Below are 19,746 nucleotides of genomic sequence, written 5' to 3'. Positions count from 1 at the left end.
ATTTGAACAGGAAATGTTTACCGAATGGTTAAGATAAGGGAGCTCGTGGATGTGAATGAATTTAGGAGTATTGCGGAATATGCTGATGCAGATAGTGATATTGGATGCTCGAAAGGCCATGCAACACTAACCTCGTCGTTACATATAAATATTTTAGCATTGAAAATAAGAACATATATGTCTGGAACGGATGTATTTACTTCAACTTTGAACCCGAATCACTATCAATTATCATACGACGTGAAATAAAAAACCTATTCATGATTCTAGAAATTTTAGAGTTAATCTTAGAAGTGATCCTAATCGCAAGACAGTTATGACAATGAAATACTGTGTACAATTTTTCTAGCATTTCCGGCATTGTTGATAGAGAGAAGTAACGGGACGCTATTTAATTTAAATATCTCCGGTAAGAGTCGCATATTTCGTTTGAAAGTTCTGTGAGCCTCAATACCGTTGTACGCACATGATTCAGCATACATGATTCAGATTCAAGAAGCTAGTTAATTAATAAGTAACTATCTCCTTGATCAACGAAATTCTAAGAAAGGTTTTATGTTGAGGAAATTAACAAAAGTCGCGAATAGGTCGCGTCGCATGATTCAGACGAAATCCCTGAAGTCGAATGCGTCGCCCAAGAGACTCGCGCAAAACGAGAAAACAACCGCGCATTCTTACGCAGTGACATTGCAAGTATCTTTGGAAAAAATTGCGGGTTGAATTAAAGAAGAAACTTTCGTTAACTGAGTTTGTTAGCCTGAAGTGATTCAGGTAACATTCCGAAAAGTAAGAGCGATGATCGCTTCCGAACCAAGCGAGCGCGAAAGGCAGAAGCGTGCATTTTGGCAAATCCGTGAATCAACCTCGAACGGAACGTCCTTGCGGAAATAAATTATCATCATACAGCGTGCTTCATTTTAAATTCCCACTTCAAGTATCTCAAAAAATTGATTTTTTTAGAGAAAGTGATACGAATAAAATAAATATAATAGTCACAAGAATAAATAATGTTTATTTAAACGAATCATAAAGCCAAAAACACTGTTGAATTTCCTATATAAATCGCCCTTGCTCCTACTCTCAATATGTCATTAATTTAACTAAAACAATGTAATTTAACTAAATCAATGAAGTTAAAACAATACTGTTTTGTATTAAAATAATAAATTTCGACACACGTGGTAGTTAAAAACAACAAAATGTTATTTAACTTGAGGTATTGGGTTCAATCGTGAACGCTCGAGTCAAATTAGAGATTTTTAAAAATATTCCCCGAGTCTGATCATGGTGCTTTTAAGTCTGGCAGTTGCCAGCTCGCGTCTTTAATTCCGCCTGAATGTCATCACGGGCGAGCGGTCAAATTCTTGAATTACATCGTAACATATATAGCAACGCGCGCGATGTGAGCGCGTATACATGACGGGGGAGACGGGGGTTGGCTTCGTCGTTCTTCGTTCTTCAGATCCCAGCGCGACTCACGCTTGGGTATACGTTTCTCTTTTTTCCTCTCTCTCTCTCTCTCTCTTCTTCCGCCACCTCTCGGCCCCGCTCTCGCTCTCGGTGGCACTTCACCGAGCGAAGGAGCGAAGAGAGCGGAGACGCGACGAGGATGCGGGAGGAGGCAACGCGGAGAAATTTATTACGGCGCGCGCGGCCGCGGTGGCCGATCTTATTTTAAGATCTGCCGCGCGCACGTCTCGCCCATGGTGCTCGCTCATGTATGCGCTCGGGTACTTATGGCGACGATCCGGTGGACGGATGGCGTTATGGTCGACAGATGTACTACGTCCGCCTAAATTCGACGCCGCGCCGCGCCGCGCCGTGAGCAGCCCTCGATCGGCAGGCCCGAAACGAGAGCAAAACTTGCTGCGCCGTCTGCGAAATAATTGGCCGTGCGAGTATAAGAAGCAGCGAGTACTTGCTCTTGGCACGAGAGTGAAAGAGACAGCAACATTATTTATATGGTATAAAGTATATATCTCCGTTGCATTAAAGTAAATTGTAAGAATATGAAAATGAATATCCGGTTTTAAGGGCCAATTATTGCTTCATTAGAGCATCCTTCTAATCTAACTTATAGATATACTCTATTCTATTGTGATATCCCTGTAGGATATCCATGTGTGTTATATTACATCGAGGAAACGAGCGCACATAAATATCGTAGCAAACGTCTACAGTGTTTCGACAGCGACTTAATTACGCTTTTTATGAGTTGGAAAGGAATAATTATTTTACGGCAACGCCGGCCGCCGCGCCGGCAGCAGCGCTACGTGATATTTCCACGTGACCGTTCGGCTCGTTCAAGACTACTCTTGGAGATTGGCTTGAAATAAAACGTGGGCGGTGAATTGTTGTGTAATTTGCGATGGACACGATTAGTTCATAAAGCCGTATTCATTATCGTGCCATACGATAATTTGATAGAATATAACAATAGTTATTATTATTATTATTACACGAGCGCTATTGCCGCATTCCTCTACATATAGTAATTAGCGCGTACCCGATTAGCTGCATCCTAGATTTTTAGTAATTAATGATATATGTGTACACTTAATTAATATGCAATAAGTTAATTTGGAAATGGATAGAGATATCTGATGACTTCGGATTATTACCGGAAACGAAATCATAGAAATCATATAAATGTGGCGATACGCTAAACGCGTGTTACTAATCAATTTAATTTAAAGTTCGACATATATAAAACGAAGAGTAAATGTTCATTTCCGAAACAATTTTGGAAAATTAATTATTAAACAAATGAAATGACATTTAAACTCGCAAACGACAACGAAAAACTAGCGCGGAAGGAGGAAAAAATGATTTTAGCTAAATTTACGAACAGGATACACTTATCATTTCCTATAATACGCTTTCGAGTCGCTATTTTCTCCAGTAATTTATTGATTCGTAAAAATGGCGACGAATCATTTGAATTCTGTATAAAAGAGACACATATATCTGTCGTCCGTGGCATCGTCACGTAAATCCCCACGGGGCGAGCCACTCGTAACCGTTATTGCCCGGTCAAATATAGCTCCAGCGCGCCGATACCTACAACACCCAACAACGAGTCTTGAAACATTTATCCAGTGCGTTCGAAATAGTCTCGTTCGTCGCGTATTATTCTTGGAATCGGTTGGGCTGGACGCTCGCTAATGTTGAGTGCCTGCCTAATCAAAGCCCCATTCTTCCGCCTCCCAGCGCGTCATGCTGCTGTTTACGATTACGTGCGTCATGCTCAAGCACGCCCACGTAACGTACTCGATCAACAGCAATCGCGCAACTAGGCTCTTGCTCGCGATCGTTGCGTCGAACGTTATTGCGTTCTATACAGACGTAGAAGACTGGAGAGAGATCCGCTGACGAATCGAGAGAACCGCGCGCTCGCGCTCCATTCAAGAAGTAGGAGAGACAAGTTGTATTTAAAGAAAATTCCTTCTTTTAATTTCTTTACAGAGAGAGATTAATCGAAAAATCGAAAGAGCTCTCGCGCGCAATTATTTCAACGATCGCCATCTGTCGTCGTGGCAGACGGCCTGAAAAGAAAGAAAGGCGGTTTACTCCTTATTACGATCAATTTCCGAGCTATCGCTGGCACCACTCTCACGGCACGTTTTCCCCTCCATTAGCGGTGAATTACAGTGTTTATAAGCGCCGTACTTAACGGCAAAACGAAGCGCGAGCGGGAGCGAAAGAGTAGGATATAGCACGAGGGTATAAGGAGCGAGATACAAAAGGAACTCTCTTCGATGAGTAACGTGCGGGATGACGTAGTCGTTTAAGTCTGCATTAAGCGCCCCTTGCGCGCGCGCGCGCACGTGTATAACGGTGATCACACTCTCAGCTTGAAACGTGTGCGCTCTAGATCACCGCGCTGTAGATCAGGAGGGCCGAGGGACGGCAATATACTGGAGCGAGTAATTAAAGCGACCAAAAACGTTATTTGGGGGAAACGTAATACCGAGCCGAGAGGCGAGACGAGACTTTCATTGCCTTTTATGCCGCAGTTGTTCTCGCCTTGGTACTTGCTCCACGTGCAGCCTAATCACCAGCCGTATTTCGCAATTAAATTTATAGCTGGACACTTAGGTCTTTCACTTGAAGGCGAATAACGCGAGTGGAAATCGTAGCGTACAAGTTTGCACGGAATTTCTTTTTAAATACCAGAAAATTGGCAAATGTAAGATATCAAGCCTTTAAATTTTCGATTAAATCCGCTTGAAATTAACAATTAAAAAAAACACGTATTACTTATTTGTAATCTAAATGATCAAAACCTTTAATATCTTAAAATTCTAACAAATTTCCTAGTCAATTAAGGCTTCTCATTCGCCAAGTTTTACAAGTCCCCATTTAATCGCTGTGAATCAATGTCGTCTCCAAAACGATCAAAATCTCGGTGATATTAATGTCGATCCGGCTCGCGCGAGGCTCTTCGACTAGAAATAGATGCTAAGGCGTTAAGATTCTTGCTACACAGTCGCGTCTCGCATCACGCACAGCCGGAAACAAACGGGCCCGCGCACGTCTCGTATATTTCCAGTCTCGCGCGCGCACATGCGTGTACGCGCACCAATGCACGCACCACGCAGCACGTGCGTGCGGACTAGCAGAAACGGCACGACGGCGCGCATCGATGATAAATTTAAATGCGACCGGTCACAGAAAAGAGAAAGAGAGGCACGGGGAAAACGGAGTGAATACGCACGTACGCACGCACGCACGAACGCACACGTATGCGGTATATCTCAGTCTGCCCTATGAACGCCTTTAAATATAGAATATGGAGCACCTTGCCCGCCACACGACGATGGGATTGTGCAAGCGTGATTTTCTCTATCCTGCACTCGGCACGCGTTGTTTCCAGTATTTTCCCGCGTCGCACGCACTCTTCTCTTCGTATAACCTCCACCTCACTCCCATTCCGCTTTCATCTCCCTTCATTTATATTTCTTGCGACTTATTTCTAGCTACACTTACATTCCCTCTCACACAGTCATCCTCTGACGTACGCTCTCTTCCGAGCTAATGTCCTGTCACGAAATATCTATACAACGCATCGAAATATATACGGCGAACAAATAAACATATCGATAGTTTTATTAGGCTATTTAATAATAGTAGATTACTTCATAAAAATTTCAATTTTACGTAGCACATTATGCAAAGAGTTATATAGATAAAAATCGCTATTCGTAAAGCATCAATCGTCTTGATTATCCCTTTTCGCCCGTCTATCATTACATACGTTCCCTTCATTTTCAGCTGCTGCACGATTTTAACGCACATACTTTTGTTAATTACGGCTGAAAAAAACCGTCGGGGTGAGATAACGGACTTTTGTCTGCTGCTTTATCTCGGCGTCTCCGGCGCTCTTATTATTTTCACGCGCGCGCGTCGCGTGGGACGTCGTCGCCGGCAGTGCTCGTGCACGCGAGCGCGAACGAGCGTCGCGATTAATATAGCGCATACACGCGCGTGTCCACCGCTCGTGAGCGAATTGATTTCTTTCGATTGAACAGGAAGAAATGTTTGAAAATAATCTAAATTGTACTTAAGCAAAATGAATGAGCATTGTAACTTGCGCTTACTACCGAGCTGTCACCATTCACGAAGAGAGCAAGGAGAAAGAGCCCGCTCGCGACTTTCCTTCCGGTGTCAATGGACACACGACGTGCCGGAGAGAAATCATTAAGTCAATGCGAAGTGGAAAAGTGCACGCGCCGTTCGATGCTGTTTAAAATTATCGTGAACTTCTGTTTAGAGGATGATAACGGTTATCTAGCAAATTCTCGGTACGCTAAGATCTCGTTAAGATAAAAACTAGATTTATGTTATATATTCATATAATTAGCAAGAAGCAAAAATTATCAATTTCTCGTAACCAGGAACTTACTGATATCTCCGATATCTTTTTTCAGATACCTAAAATCGATCCCATATTAATCAATAGATTCGCAAGTGAAACATTTCGAAAAGCAGCTTACGTATAAATTATGTTAGATCTCTGCTACGCGTGAATAGGACACACTTCGTCACTCATTAGCGGATCCCTAAGCGCTCCAAGAAGCTGCGAAAACTCGTTAAGCCTGTTTCCATGACACTTCGATATTAATCCGCCGATCAACGTCTAACAAAGCGGCGTGCGCGCCTTTCAGAGGCCGTCACGACACGGCGCGGCGCTAGAGATAACTCCGTTAACGTTCCATTAATATCCACGGGCGGCGATGACCGTTCGAAGGAAATGAAATACTTTGTGTCGGCGCGCAGAAATTAACATGACTCGCCCGCGTTCCCTCGGCTTCTCGCGGCCGCGCCGTAAATGTCAGTTGATCTAGTCCACGCTTTAATCATCTGATTTGCTCTCCGCTACTTTTCACTTTATTCCCTCGGTCCGTCGGGTCCCGGCGTAGTTCCGATTTAATTAACAGATTAGAGTCCGCGCAATTAATGTCACCCGTCGACCTCCCCGCTGTAACGAAGTCAAATTTACTTAACGTGTATTTTTTTCAATGTGTAACACAGTTCTCCCGTAAAAATCACTGCGGCTCTTTGGGAAAAAGATATTCGATATTATTTATAGAGCCCGTAAAATCGGGCTACTGTTACATCGCGTTTGCATCTCGCGACTCTTCGCAAAGATTTATCCCCGTCGACGAATTTATTTCACGAAAATAAATCGACACCGAGTAGAGAACATCCTATCGGACACGATCGATCCCGCTGTTGCGATTTGCAGGATGACGCTTACGAGCGAAACGACGTATGGCGGGAAGCATTTGTTATCGTCAGAGAGAGAGAGAGAAAGTTAGCTATATACACGCGCGCTATTCGTATTTTGGCAAATATCATTGCGGGTACGGTTCGATAACCGGGCGATTCGTCATGGACTTCTGGCCGATAGTCAAATGAACGAGTTTGCCGTAAATCGACGCGCGACGATGCATCGACGCATAAATCATCCATCGTTTCAGGTGCGCCTCTATCAGAGCTTTCGGGCGGTTTCGTTATCATTGCGCATCGCATCGCACACGTGCATCGCGCTAAATCAAATCGGAAAATATTTTCGGAAGGACACGGTCTCCCGCGAGCGAGCGAACGAGTGTGAGAGCTTATCGGTCCGTGTTATTTGCCGAGCGAATGACTACATGATAATTAATATGGGAAATAAAATGAAAATGATACAATAAAGTGTCCAGCATAGCGGATAAATATTCCCGGAAAAACAGCCCCCGGGAATAACGCTTGTTCCCCGTTGTTACGCAATAGTTTGTTATCGCGAGAAGATTCCACTGAGGAGATTCAGAGAGAGCACGGGTTCGCCGCGGGAACACATCTCCTCATATTTTTATTTTTATCGTTAGTCACGACATTCCCCCAAATTTCTCGCATATACGCGAAAGCGCCTCTTTATTATAGCTGCTAGCGTTGATTACGCCGGCGTTCGAGGCCATATCGGCCATAAGCGTTATACACGGCGCTGTTTATACGCTAACAATAAGTAGGCGATCGTCGAAACCAATACGGAATCCTACGTCATCGCGCAAGTGGGCAAACAAAAAGCGAGTAATACGGTAGAGCGTCTGCTATTAATGCCGGCATAATGGTAACTCCTGTTGCTGCTTCGTTGTAAGAAGACTGTTAATACCGATGAGTTATCCCTCTCTCTCTCCCTCCTTCCCTCCCCCCCCCTCTGTCTTTCTCTCTCCTTTCCACCCATCGTTACAACGTAGCCGGTCGGCCTTAATGTAATTGTGTCCGGAGGTTCAAGCGATACGGCATAAAATCCTGCGCCATCGTGTCGTGTGTCCACGTAGCCGGCCGTGACGTAAGCACAGCTTGGCCAACGTGTAAGCTTTATTAACTCGCCTCGAGTACTGCCCGACACTTAAAATCAATTAGTGGTACGCGTCAATTAGAAAGTCGGCCGCTTCATTCCAAGTCCGAGTCATTCTTTGGACGACAACCGAGTTGTTTCGACGCAGAATAATACTCGAGAATGACGAAATCCGACATGGCATATTAAATGCCATCGTTTTAGAAGAGGCAATAATATTGTTAGTATTTTCTGCACCTAATACTATATGACGTACGAATTCCTCGGAATGCCGATTGACTGATTATTCGATAATATTACCCGTAGTTGATCAGTACATTGAATAAACCCCAGCAGATTATCTATTCAAACTTCGTTATCTGAAAACTGTGATAATTCTAAAAGTAAAACCAAATCAAGGATTCACAATTTTTTTTTAAATACTTATAAAAAAACCATTAATGCGATAACAAAATAGGTTTATTTGTCAAGCTTCCTGTTAGACTTTTATTTTCATGCCGAGTTGGACCGCTCAATTAAAGAAAGTCTATCTATATGGGAACACGTTCTATAGAACGCTGCGATGAGAAGGCAGTGATGAGGACCGATCAAAAGCGAAGTGCATGCGGAGGAAACAGGTTCTCGGAGAGATACCACCGATAAGAGCGGACTGTTGACGACAGCGCGACGATATGTTGAAGTGATCGATTGTGTCTCGCGAAAGGGGAGGATCTTTGTCGAGCGATGACTCGAACATCACGTTATTATGCAAATCGAACCGGAAGTCCTTTGTGAGCTTCATCACACAAGGATACGGTCTTACCTCGACAATTCAGTGGGATGAATCGCTTTGATAAGATTTCGAATTGATGCATAGAACGCATCGCGACAGATTTGTGCCAAATATCTCTGATACAGGAGAGACTTTTTGAGAAATTTAAATAACATTTATTTATAGATATTTATAACGTAAAATCCCGTGACACACAGAGAGACATGGAGTTATCAAATTATATATCACATAATATTGTTTTATCTCGACAATTATATTTAATTGTGATAATTGCGTTATTCCCCTGCGTGATATTATTTTCATTTTTGTCCTTTTGATGTCACGATTTGTCAAGGAAAATCTAATAATTAGCATTGCATAAATATTAATTATTGTTTCTTTCATAATTCAATACCGCATTGCAGTTATTTATATATATTTTTACGAAATCCAATTCTCTCTGAGAGGATAGCAGCATGCAATCGCTCTTGATGATTTTACGATGATTTGTAACGTCCGGGATTTATGAGGCAATAACCGGTCTGATTGCTGCGTGTCTGTTCGCGAATCAATTAGAGTATATAATTACTACCAGAGTTATTATAATTTCGCGATTGCAGTAATGCGCGAAATAAGACACTAGAGTTACTTTCATCTACTTATGCGCTCTATCAGGAATAAGAATGTGCAATGGACTATCTCAATCTAAAACAGTTCGAGAAAAATGTGGAGTGGTAAAAAATATAAAAATTGCCCTTTTTGATAGGAAAAATTTGGTCGGATACTTGAATTTTGCACGAGGCATCGGGGCTGATACATATTACGAACTCGATAAAAATATTAATTGAAGCGTGAAGAAAATAATGTATTGATTTTTAAAATAATGGCAACAGAAGCATCAGCGTTTCCATACTACACACACATACGTGCACACACGTCTCTATGTCTTATAAATTTATATATAGAAGAAATTTATATAAGAAGACTTATATTTATGTCTTTTAAACTTTCTTCTTCCAGCATTATTATGCAAGCTCGTCAATTTCAAACGTTTGAATAGATTAATTTATGTTCACGAATGTCCGGCAACATATTGTGTTGTAAACACAAAATTCATTATTTATAATAGTTATTAAATGCATTGATAACACGACTGTAAAATTAATATGTATGTTATTGAATTTACCGTTTCCGGCAAATGTACTGCAACACAACACGACGAGAAATGTTACGAGTTTGCTGCTATGTGTTATCTCAATTTTTCTCAACCGAGATATCGAGATAGAGAGGAAACCGCGACTTACAAATTCTTCGCGGCGTGTGATATCTACCTTCTATCTACCCTTCCTCGCTAAGAAATGCCTACTTTCTTTCTTTGGATTTTCTTTTATTCCCTCTTGGCAATTTAAATTTAACCCACCCACCGGAACGGCATAAAACTTCACGGACCCTCGTTCAAATCATAATACGGAAAGATCGTTCCTTATCATTTATTTACGCAAAGCATGCGGACCTGTTAACCGGTTACAGAAAAAATGACGACGGTATGGCATTCAAAAAATACATCTTGATCTTAACTACAAATTGAAAGAAAATTAAGGCACGCGTGATAATCCGTATGTGAATAAATTCTTACGTTATTTTTATCATTCTCTAAGGAAAAGAAAACTTTATCTTCTCTTATAATTTTTTAAAATACATTTAAAATACATTTAAAATACATAACGCTAGGCAAAATTTGTAAAACGTTTTGAAGAAAGAACAAATATTGAACAAGATATATATGGCACGATACAAAATATTCAATATTAGAAACGTAATTTCTTTCGTCTTTTAAGTAATTCTGACTTATCATTTTTAATATTGGTTTTTTCTAAGTAGCAATTTGTTTATAAATTTTCGGTCTTATTAAGTGAGAAATCTTATTATAGAAAGTTGAAACGCCAAGTTAAAACTCACCAGCGTCACTAACTACACCCATTAATGATCTAAGATTAGCGGCAGATCTGGAGGTAGAAATTATTACTGGAGCAGCTAAAATTAATGATTCGGCTCCAAATTCGACTCTGTATGACGCATTCATAGTCATCAATAAATATCGTGTTAAATATCATTTAAGACTTGACATCTGCATTTTAATATAGATATTATCTTAAAACGTTACAAATAAAAATAAATATTAAATAGAATTGAATAAGATTGTTTGTATATTATCTCGTACTAGAACGATATGCTCGTTCGCCCATCGTCCATCATCCATAGCTATTAAATTCAAGTTTTATGAAACAAATATTATAACATAGATGCTCTGAAAGATATCAGTTTCCGTAAATAAAGAGAGAGTAATAAGTAGTGCATTTTACGATCATGTATAATTTTGTTACACCATCGCAGTGTTAGCATTTCCACACACATTGTGTCATACGCGACCCTGACTCGACTTTTCTACTTTACGATCGAGTTACACATCGCTCGCACATGCAGTGACCGCTAAATTACATTCCTTGACTCTGTGACTTAATAATGCATCGCTGCGAAATCCGACAGGTTTTACAAATTTGTGTTAAAGTTGAAATATTAACCTTTAGCTAAGCTAAAAATGATATTCCTACAATTCTAGGTCGTAATTTACTTGTATTTCATAATTATGTGACCGTAATATTAATGGAAAGTAAAATCACACACTTGAAATTGTTTTTCTCATTTTTCTAATGCATCAAGATTTATTAATTGTTATAGAAAACGCACGCACAATATTCTTAGTATCAATTGTGCTCTCTTTCTCTCAATTATTACACGCTAAAGAATATTAATAATTATGTCGGAACGATATAAATAACAAATAAATTACGAGTTTGTGAAGTTACGAAATATAATCATTAGATATTAGAATAACTTTGATCTCGACTAAAGCACTCTGTCAGTAGCTTTGAATTCGTAGCTTAATTATAAGAAAGATTAAAAAGAGATGAAAAACGCACTGACCTTGAGCAGGTTTCGGAAGTACGGACTGCATGCCGAAAGAACGATCTTGTGCGCGGTAAAGCTGCAGCTGTCGCAGGCGAGCGTGACGTCGACAAAGTCTTCCACATCTCTCAGCTGACGTACGGAGCTGAGGATGCTCGCCTGAAAGTCGTTCCATCTGAGAGAGTATTGCTGCTCTCCGCCAGTCGACGAGGACGAAGAAGCCGCCATGGCGTCCGTCCCCTTGAGACTCACGACCCGCGGTGCTATCGTGCTCACCGCTCCTCGTGCTTCACTCCACCCTCGGGCCACCACTTCACGTTCACCGGTTCTCTTTAGTTCGCACTCGCGCGCTTCCGCTTTCTCTGTTTCTCGAAATCTCCCGCTCTCGTTCCTCCCGACTCAATCGCACCCGAATTTACACTGAGCCGACTGAGCGTAATTACTCGAGTAACTCGAGTCACGGCGCCCGACCTCGTACTGCAATTGTTCGATGTTGATGCTTCGGTAAAGATCGTCACGGATATCTCTTAACGCGACGGCCGTCGTCAGAAGTGCGAGCCAACAAATGAAAACTGAGCGCCCAAATAAAAGTAGATATAGGGGAAACTTCGCGTGCACCACGTTGAAGAATTTCATAGTACTTGGGTCATGATAGAAGTGGCACCTGGAAGCGCGTGGTAAAAACGTCGACGACACCGAGAACACAAGATGATAGGGCTGCCGTATGTATTTCGCGAAGTTACGCTACTGACGCTATTGCTTATTTTGATGGCTCGCGGTTGGCGTCCGGCGTCCTCTACTGTTTCTGAAAGTGAGGCAATCCCGTGTTACCTACAAGGAAACAAATAGCGACGATGTATGCGTACAATACAAAGTAAATAAGTAGGACACTCGTCGATCGACATTCTTCTGTCTTCGACAGATCGTTATCTATATCTAGTGTACGAGTCGAAAATATATCTGCGATGTCCAATCGAATCATCGATAATTACTCTTACGATAATAACTACTTGTTTCAAATACAGTTTTTCTTCAAAACTTAAACGTCTTACATTTTCAAATTAATATTAATATTTAACTCAGTTATTATTTAAAATTTCAAGCATTAAAAAACTTTTTTATTTCATTTTCTTAACATACCATGTATGGCTAAAATATCACTAGAATTTTCGTAGTGAATGGTTAAATATATTTACTTTGTATTGTTTTTTTTTTCTTATCATTTTTATATAATTTTATATTTATGGTTTGTATGTAATTAGATTGTATCAAATCTTCTTTTCTGCTTAAGTATAATAAACATAAATCGTTCTTTAGAAATGTGTTAATGCAGGAAAATATATTCAAGACAGCGATTAAGTAGACTGGTTTATTATAATTAAATACGTTAATTTTGCGCGTATGATGCTATCAATAATTTATGTACATAGATTGGTAAAACTTTTATGCAGTTCCCGGGAATCAAAGATTACATTTTTAATGGTTACTGACTGGCCAATTGTCCATGAAAATTTAAATATGTAATTCGTAACGGACGCATTATGCGTTACATTTTTAATACGGGACTCATTGGAGACGATTAAAATTTAAATTTTAATGCGCCACATTCGTAATGAACAAATTAGGTATTATCTTGACAGTGTAAAACTCGCTGTTAATGGAGTTGTTCAATCGACCTTAGCGTGCGCAATCGTCCGATGTAAAATATTTTTACATTTATTTTTTCGTTAACCTTTCGTTAGCAGCCTCTACACGTTGTTTATGCCGAAATTATAAAAGCCACGAAAATTCCAATAAAAACAGTCACCCATTTAGTATTATGTTCGTTTGAGTTCGTAGAAACAATTTAAAAAATCAATTTAATATACTCAAGAATATTCTATGTTATTGTGACTTGCAATTTAGTAAATAAAACAGATACATGATAAAGTTGAATAAAAATCTCAGTTGTGTATCTCCATTATATATTATAAAATTCCAATAAAATATTCAATAATCTACAACAATGTTCGTACAAATCTATAAAATGAATGTAACAATTTCGTATAAAGAGAAATAAAATACGTTTAAAGATACATAAGTAAATTAATAAACGTAACTCGTAAACGTATTGAAGGCTTGAAGATTATGAAATCAATAATTTGATGTAAAAAATTACAAGCCGATGCAGAAGATAAAAATGCGTTTTTAATAATAAAACAATTTAATTTAATATTTAATCCAATTCGATCCGTATTTTATATAATACAGATATGATATTTCAACCGATATGATATTCTGAATTTAGAAACCTTTTACCACAAAAAATTTATATCAGGTATAACTTATATAAAGAAATTAATTGACATCTACGTCAGAACGTTGAATAATTAGATCATTCTTTTTTTATTAAGTTTAAAGTTTCCTATTAATGTCGTATAGAGAAAAGGGTACTAAATAGCTCAGTGCTAGACTAGTTGTTTGTCGAGCAAAAGATCCCGGTTTGATTCCCGAACTTTCCAAGCTATCACCCCGTATATTAGCATTTTCTACTGTCTTATTCAATATAAAATTATCTATCTCACATAAACAGAAAGTCAGCTAAAATATACATAGGGCAATGAATGTGCTAAAGCAAATGGGATAACTTACCTAATTTGTTCTCCACAGATGCCAAATCGATTACGCCAGGTAGAGATATTTCAAATTGTATTCATACCATGTATGAATGATGATTATGCTTATTATGATTATAATCACACTTTTAAGAAAAGTATGTTGAAATGCCACAAATTGAATATAAGGAATTGTCAAAAAATACACATATTTTTTGACAATATAGAGATTCTCTATTAAAGAACGACTCTTCGACGTTATAAACACTAAAATGAATTATTGATTTTTAAATAACAAAAATTATATTTTTCTCTATATCAATACTATATAAATTGTTGAAATGAATAATAATAAATAATACCTTAGAGATGTCCTGCGTTGAACTTCTTGGATACTTCTTCTTTAGTTTATAGTACCAAATAGTTCCAGATACTGTAGTATCTGTACAAAAGTATAGTATCTATCCGGCCTGATGGAAAGTCAGCTAAAATACACGTGGCAATAGTTGCACCTCGAACTTCAGCGATGTCCAATACTAAAAATTAATATTATACGTACATATATATATTAGTCATATTTAATTTACTTGTAATCATAACGATTCATATTTATTTAATTACCTCTCAAAGTTTTACATATCCTCGAAATTTTTAATAAAACATGGTCATTGAGACAGAGTCGCAGTCTCTTAACCGCAGGTGAAAAACCTGCCAAATTTTTAAATCAATCTTAACAAATGTGCAGTAGAAATTCCCCAAAATTGAAGTGGCTACTTTTTTTATTTTGATTATTTGGCCACTTCGCTTGTGTAATATTGATGGTCGGATTCGAGTTTTCGAGGAACTATTTGCATTGCGCCATCGCGCTTCCTGGCTTGCAAGCTGTTAACAAAACGTAATACAATATTACTTGTTTAATAACTTCTAATCTAATAGAGACGATAAAAATAGAAAGTTACATGTTCAAATATCAATTTATTTATCATATGATACTGATGTATTGATGGCATATCTCTTAGAATATTTCTTTTTTTTGTGTGTATTAGCTCTCCCTTTGTTTTATTTTTAATATTGTTGTTCAGTAACGACTATTATTTTATGCAAGTCTTTCATACACGTTTCTTAGTATATTTAAATATTTACCCTATGATGGAAATAAATCTTCTCTTTTTCTCTCGCCCCTTCTTAATGTTTAACTCTTCCTCGGAGATGTCAGTGTATATCACTTTTTCGCGCATACCGAAATGCTTGCACCTTCTATTCTTCTGCGTCGCGGTCGACGCGTCAGTCCGACATCCAATGCCGGGAAATGAGCCTACAAAGGTTCTTCTTCGCTCTTTTATCCTTAATATTTATATGACAGAGACACTTTGTCTTATTCTGGTATTCTTGCTTACCATTCCCCTTCCGGCTCTTATTCACTTTTCCTTTCTTTTGCTTTTCGTTTAATTTCTTTTGTGTTTCAGGTTACCCACTCTTCTTTCCTAATTATAATAGATATGCATCAGACATGTAATAGATATACATATAATTAATACAAATTAAGTGACTCGAATTCGATCTCAAAAAGTGATATGAGAAATGCTTCAGTGATTCTCTTGAACGATTGAATTTTGAATTTGTACTCGAATATTAACTTGGATGATGAAGACGCTTGTTTGATTGACGTACTAATTAGGAATTATTGCTCTTTATCATTAAATATTATAACATTAATTATAATAACGAAATGAATAGAGTTCGATACATTAAAAAATCTTTCCTGATTCATCAATTTTTGCATACGAATGAGAAAATAATGCTATTACGATATTAATATTTAAGATGCAAATAAGAGAAAAAATCATTTGCGTTTCTTTTCTTTTTATGTTCTGATTATTAATAAAAGTTTTATTTCAAGTTGGATTATGATAAAAAAAAGAACGACAATCGAAGGAGAAATTTGTACATCATATAATGTTAGTATCACAAATTCTAGAAACTAAAATTTCCGTCTCAGCCAAAATAAAGCCAGTTTATAGCACCGCATGAGAATGATTAAAACAAAATAAGCAAAGGAATGAGCGCACGATACAACAGTGTAAGTTAAGTATTCTTACTTAACTTATACTGTTGTATCGAACAGTAGGTACATTCCGTCAAGAAGTTGGAAATGACTATGGCGATTTGCGCAACTAATAACATGGCGATTATCATGGTAACTGCATGATAACTGAAGCTGGATGCACAATGAAAAATACAGGCAACAGGAACAGGGAATATTATTCTGTTCCTGTTGCCTGTGTTTTTCATTGTGCATGAAGCTTCGCGCAATCAGCAACATAGCGGATGATTTGCCGCCAAGATCAAAAAGGCACTGACACGAAATGTACCTACTGTTCTTACCTATACTGTGACGATTTACTTACTTTTTTGATCAAAAGAAGTGAGTTATTTTAATATGTATATGTATGTGTAATTGTGTATGAATTTATGTATATGCATGTTTCTATTTTGAATATTTAAATAAGATTTGTTACTTTGATTCAATTTTTATTTAAATTTGTTATTAACAAATTAATTTTACTTAAATACATTACAATAATTAACTTATATATATATATATATATATATATATGTAGGTCTAGAGGTATGTTCCGGGACTGTTTACGTTTTTTGAAATGTACAGTCCTGGAATATAACACATATATATGTAATCAGATTCAAAAAACTGTCCCGAAACGTGCCGTAGGAAATGAATTTTTTCCAGGACAGTCCTGGAAACTGCCAAATGTCCTGGAATATACCGATGTAAAAAATAAAAGTCCCGGAACATACTTCCGGACCTACATATATATATATATATATATATATATATATATATATATACATATATAAACACATTTCTTAAATAAACAATTACTTGAAACAATTAGCCTCTTTCCCCATTATAATCAAGGCATTCTACTTGATATTAGAACTCTGACTAGATATTAACCAGAATATCTCTAAAAAAGGTGTAAATAATATGTAAATAACATCGAGGCTTTCTGTGTATGCGCGCGCGCGTATGTATATTTGTGTGTGTGTGTGTGTGTGTGTGTGTGTGTGTGTGTGTGTGTGTGTGTGTGTGTGTGTGTGTGTGTGTGTGTGTGTAAAATGCGTGTAGGCTGACATATGCATTCTGGCTCTCTATACTGCACGTAATTTATTGCACATTATATCAATATTCGAAGAGTATTTTTCAAACACTTTTTGAACAAAATCTATCCGATTTTTTAATCAGAATGGTTTTTTGAGAAAAATATGATTGTATAACAAGTTTAGTAAAGCATCAAATAACTTGATAGTGCAAGACTTGCTATAATACAAAAACTATTATTAATAATAATATTATTATTTCAATTCCTGTTAATAATTTGAAAAAAATTATGATTTTAATGATTTGTTAAATTTCACGTTTTTACATTGATATCAGTTACATAACGAATCATGTGAATATTGCACAAGAAATAAATATTATTCAAAATTGAAATAACAATAGCAAAAGAGATTATTGTTATTTATTTAATACTATTTTCATCATAGGATGGTAAATTAGTAAAAACAAAACACAAATTTAACTTATCGCTGTCTCAACAACTAAAAGGTATTAATAAATAATAACCGAACAATTTTATAAAACGATGAATGCCATACCTTATCATGGCTTATGCAAGTGACGACGAAGGTCATTATGCAAAATCCATAGATTTTGCTCATTATGCGAATTACATACCTAGACACTCGATTGTCATTATATGTTGAGAAGAAACATCTAATATCGAAGCTCATAAAATGTAAATAAAAAAAAGCAGTGGCTTAGAGGCGCTAAAAATGTTTGCACTCTTTATACAGAAAATTGCTAATATAAGTGACATATATAAAATATTGCTAAATATAAAACTGATAAAATAATCAATAATAAATAATATTTTTCAATTTATGTAATAAATTATTTTGTCTGAAGTATATTTCTGAGAGAAATATTATATTGATGATTCCTTGATAATTAATAAATGCTATTTTTTTAGAATAATTTATATATAAGAAATATTCAAAGTGAACACAGGCATAGGCAGTTAACGTCTTTTTTTACCTTTTTTGAAAAGGTGATTTTTAATATCATACGAATAGCGGAACATACCAATATTAACCGATCTATTGGCAAAAAAGGAATCTACAACGGAATTTTCTCAACATCATTCGGTTTACGACCGTTTTATCCGCAGTCTTCACCCGACCAAAATGTCGAGACTCTAGATTTTTAAAAACTTTTACAGGCCTCGCAACACTTAATGTTCGGTTGGTTGCATCCGCGTTATGTGTTCTTCCCGGTGATATATGGCCGATAACGATACGAGACTGTGGATAGGCCTGTAATCGGCTAAATAAACGATTCAAAAAATCTGCAGGGTCGTTTCGCAAGACTCGTTTAACATTGGATACAGATAAGCTGATGTTATTATAACGTTTGCCGCATAACATTATTTGTTGTATAGGAACTTATACTTGTTGTATTTACCGAATATTAGATTAGTGTGCTTGTAAATCGACTTATATATTTTTGCACAGAAGGTGCGTTTTAAGAATGATAAATAATTTTCGCGCAGTTTACTAATTATGAGTTGAAAAAAAATATACAAAATTTTCACACAGAAATATTATTATTAGGCTACTAAGATTTAGTCCGACCAAAAACGGCATCTAGCTCTAATTAATTGTTATACACTTTTCTTATGTAGTTTGATTTTATGCGCGATTAAAAATAATTCAGGTACATGTTTACAATATTCATAAAAAGAAGATTTAAAAAATCTGAAATTTTTCTGATCTGTCTCAAATTTTGGAGACCGTCCGTATTACATCTTTCCGATCATATTCCATCTTTTCATCTCCATGCATATTATACATGCATTAATTAAATTTCAGTTTCACATAAAAAAAACTTCAAATAACATTAAAAATTATAAATAATATACATTGAGCATGCAATTGCGTGTGGAAAAAAACAGAATTATTTTTAAAGTTCGAAGAGAGAGAGAGAGAGAGAGAGAGAGAGAGTTTTTAAACGCGTTCCTTACGATCGCAATTACAGGACGATTGTACGATGAGACGCTATTCGTTTGCGTCATACACGGAAGAGTCATCGTAGAATTATTTTTCATTTACAAACATCTCTAATTGTAAATCATTCGGCTTTTACGATCGGTAGTAAATATTTCTTTCCGTCGTACATCGCTATTACTAAATACAAGCGCGATGTCCGTAGCGCTCGCTCTCTCGAACTTCTCTGCGCGTTGCGCGTAATCAATAAAAGACACACATGGATTTAAATCCAACTTCCGTTTTTATAAACATATATATTTAAATATACACTTATGTTAGACGGTGATTTTATGCAAATAATCTGTCGAGCAGACAAAATTTCCCGATCAACTTCTCAACATCGTATTTCATGCAATCGTTAAATGAACAACTATTTATTAAATGTTAAATATTTTATAAGCATGGCAATATATAAAATATAAAAGTTTCATAACCAATGTAGCAATAAAGCATATGCATGC

At 37.1% G+C, this 19,746-nt stretch overlaps 1 protein-coding gene across 7 annotated transcripts in view; it reads right to left on the bottom strand.

Moving 5' to 3' along the window:
* The window catches only part of LOC139813080 (protein abrupt), an 84,482-nt gene that overhangs the window by 39,197 nt on the left and 25,539 nt on the right, over positions 1-19,746 (bottom strand). For 3 of the 7 annotated variants that reach the window (XM_071778354.1, XM_071778359.1, XM_071778360.1), the window contains exons 2-6: positions 15,302-15,642; positions 14,780-15,040; positions 14,521-14,694; positions 14,196-14,425; positions 11,583-12,395 (exon numbers count right to left, since the gene is read on the bottom strand). In XM_071778354.1, coding sequence (XP_071634455.1) covers positions 11,583-11,792 — 210 coding nt within the window. In that variant the 5' untranslated portion in view covers positions 11,793-12,395; positions 14,196-14,425; positions 14,521-14,694; positions 14,780-15,040; positions 15,302-15,642. The remainder of the gene's footprint in view (positions 1-11,582; positions 12,396-14,195; positions 14,426-14,520; positions 14,695-14,779; positions 15,041-15,301; positions 15,643-19,746) is intronic. The other 4 variants (XM_071778356.1, XM_071778355.1, XM_071778357.1 and 1 more) reach the window with 4 other exon arrangements.

This window comes from Temnothorax longispinosus, chromosome 5 (assembly GCF_030848805.1).
Source record: "Temnothorax longispinosus isolate EJ_2023e chromosome 5, Tlon_JGU_v1, whole genome shotgun sequence".
NCBI classification, from domain to species: Eukaryota; Metazoa; Arthropoda; class Insecta; order Hymenoptera; family Formicidae; genus Temnothorax; species Temnothorax longispinosus.
Note: the sequence above shows the minus strand (reverse complement) of the source record. Positions and strands in the feature narration are given on the sequence as shown.